This window comes from Lygodium microphyllum, unplaced genomic scaffold (genome assembly GCF_053477565.2).
Source record: "Lygodium microphyllum isolate KBCC unplaced genomic scaffold, Lygodium_microphyllum_v1.1.10 scaffold_31, whole genome shotgun sequence".
NCBI lineage: Eukaryota > Viridiplantae > Streptophyta > Polypodiopsida > Schizaeales > Lygodiaceae > Lygodium > Lygodium microphyllum.
Genome location: NW_028229514.1, coordinates 15,289,091 through 15,291,375, shown reverse-complemented (window position 1 = coordinate 15,291,375; position 2,285 = coordinate 15,289,091). Strand labels below are relative to the sequence as shown.

At 41.6% G+C, this 2,285-nt stretch overlaps 1 protein-coding gene across 1 annotated transcript; it reads left to right on the top strand.

The window, feature by feature from the left end:
* Positions 1 to 284: 284 nt before the first annotated feature.
* LOC148009342 (cadmium/zinc-transporting ATPase HMA3-like) lies at positions 285 to 1,838 on the top strand. Its single transcript, XM_087673539.1, has 4 exons — positions 285 to 523; positions 654 to 859; positions 977 to 1,035; positions 1,449 to 1,838. The coding sequence occupies exons 1-4, from the start codon at positions 285 to 287 to the stop codon at positions 1,836 to 1,838; spliced, it is 894 nt and encodes a 297-aa protein (XP_087529665.1).
* Positions 1,839 to 2,285: the final 447 nt, after the last annotated feature.

The following is a 2,285-nucleotide window of genomic DNA, read 5'->3' as shown; positions in this document are numbered from 1 at the left end:
GAGGGTTGGGCTGTGAACCCAAGAAGGATGTATGCATGAGACTCCTCAGATTGAGGAAGCTGGACCTACTTGCTATTCAAGAGGTCAAGGTGTTCACTGAGCTTTAGCTCCTACGATTGACATGCCACGGGACTTGCGCTGACATCAATCATCGATGAGCTCTAATTCCAATCACTTAGGTTAAAGCCTGATAATCGATCTTTAGGCTATAATCTGATACTGATCAAGTCTCATCGATGAACCCAAATTCCAGGACAGTACAGATCAGGGGCTTATGCGCTCAAATGGGGTTTCTTGTGAAAAGTGGAAGCTCTCTAGAGGCTCTTGGGAAGCTTAAGGTTATGGCCTTGGACAAAACAGAAACTTTGACAAAGGGACAATTCCAAGTGGTAGAGGTGCTGCCCATCAATAATAACACAGACTTACATAGGCTCCTGTACTGGACTTTGACAAAGGGACAATTCCAAGTGGTAGAGGTGTTGCCCATCAACAATAACACAAACTTACACAGGCTCCTGTACTGGTAAAATAATTAGTTGTGGCAAACAATTCAGTACCTTGCACCTGTTGAAACTAGATTAGAACGGAAAATTGCAAAACTCGTCTCTCTGATTTTCACTCATTAATTCAAAACACCCAAATACTTGTTACAGGATGTCATGTGTGGAGAGCAAATCAAGCCACCCAATGGCCTCGGCCCTGGTTTCATATGCAAAGATGCAATATGGAATTGAGCCTTCAGGTCATGTTGAGGGCTTCACAATTATAGATGGGGAAGGCGTTAGTGGTGTGCTTGATGGCCACCAAATACACATCAGTAATGAGAGACTAGGAAACCGGTTTCAATGGAGTGATCACGGTATGTATGGATATAGAACAGGGCCATTTGGTAGAGGCCAGAGTACATCTATAAGCATGTTTCTTCATTTGTTTGTTGTTATATGTAATGTGACATTTTGGTTTGTACTATTTGCAGACATAGAAGAGACCATAGAAACCTGGAAGAGTCAAGGATTGACAATTTGTTGGATAGGTGTGAACAAAAAACTGGAAGGGATTTTATGTGCTAGTGATTAGCTTTGCACTGAAGCACTTGAAGTTGTGCATAACATAAAGGTGAGAAATTTATTTCTAATCATTTACCCACTCTAAATGTCTGATTGTGCCATTACCTAATGAGAACTAAAATTTTTCTTCCGATCTATTCTAATCAAAGAGGGATAACTGGGAGATATGTGCAGAGGTTGGGCCTTCACATTTTCATGCTTACCGGAGATAGTCTAACTATAGCAAATGTTGTAAACATGAAGGTGATGATCATTTGACATTTTTAGCTCACCTACGATACAGTTTACTAGGCATCTCTTGGCATCTATTATATATATGCTCAGATAAATACTAATAAGCAAAATCACTGTGATCATCTGATTAATTTGGTTAAAATGTAGTTCGGCACCAATTCTTTTGAAGTCCATGCCCAACTACTTCTTGAAGAAAAGGTGAGTGTGCTTAGGCAACTCAAGCAAAAGGGATTGACTGGCATGGTGGGAGATGGCATAAATGATGCACCTGCTTTAGCAGGAGTTGATGTTGGCATTGCCATGGGTGTTGTTGGTTTAGCTGTGGCCATGGAGACTGCAGATGTTGCTCTCATGACCAATAATCTTAAGAACCTTGCACATGCTTTGGAGTTAGCACGAAAATCAAGAAAAAAGATCCAACAAAACATATTCCTGTCAATCACAGTCAAGTTGCTAGTTATTGTGCTTGCGATAGCTGGATATGCATCCCTATGGGGTGCTGTTGTTGTGCTAATGTGGGCACTTGCCTGCTTCTGATCTTCAATAGCATGTTATTGCTAGGTAGACAGACTAGAGCTAATGGCTCTTGCAATACAGGTCAACATAATCATGATCACCATCACAGTGGACATAAACATTGTCATGATCATCTGCACCAGAGGCATGATCACAGCCACCAGCACAAGCTGTTGCAATCATGTGCTGTTGGTCATTCAAAGAGGAACATCTTTGGACATCCAATGTTCTACTGCAGCTCAACCAAATTGGATGAATTTGACCTTGAATGCTGCACATCGAAGGGACCTACAGATCAAGAAGAGGACCTCAAGAGCTTGCATCATGATCATGATCACCATCATCACATTGCTGGACAGAAGCACTATGCTGGATCCAACTCAGGCTGCACCAACATCAACTTTTGTAAGGATTCCAATCCATGCCTTAAGAAAGTAAGGAGAAGAGCAGGCCATAAAGATACTTGTA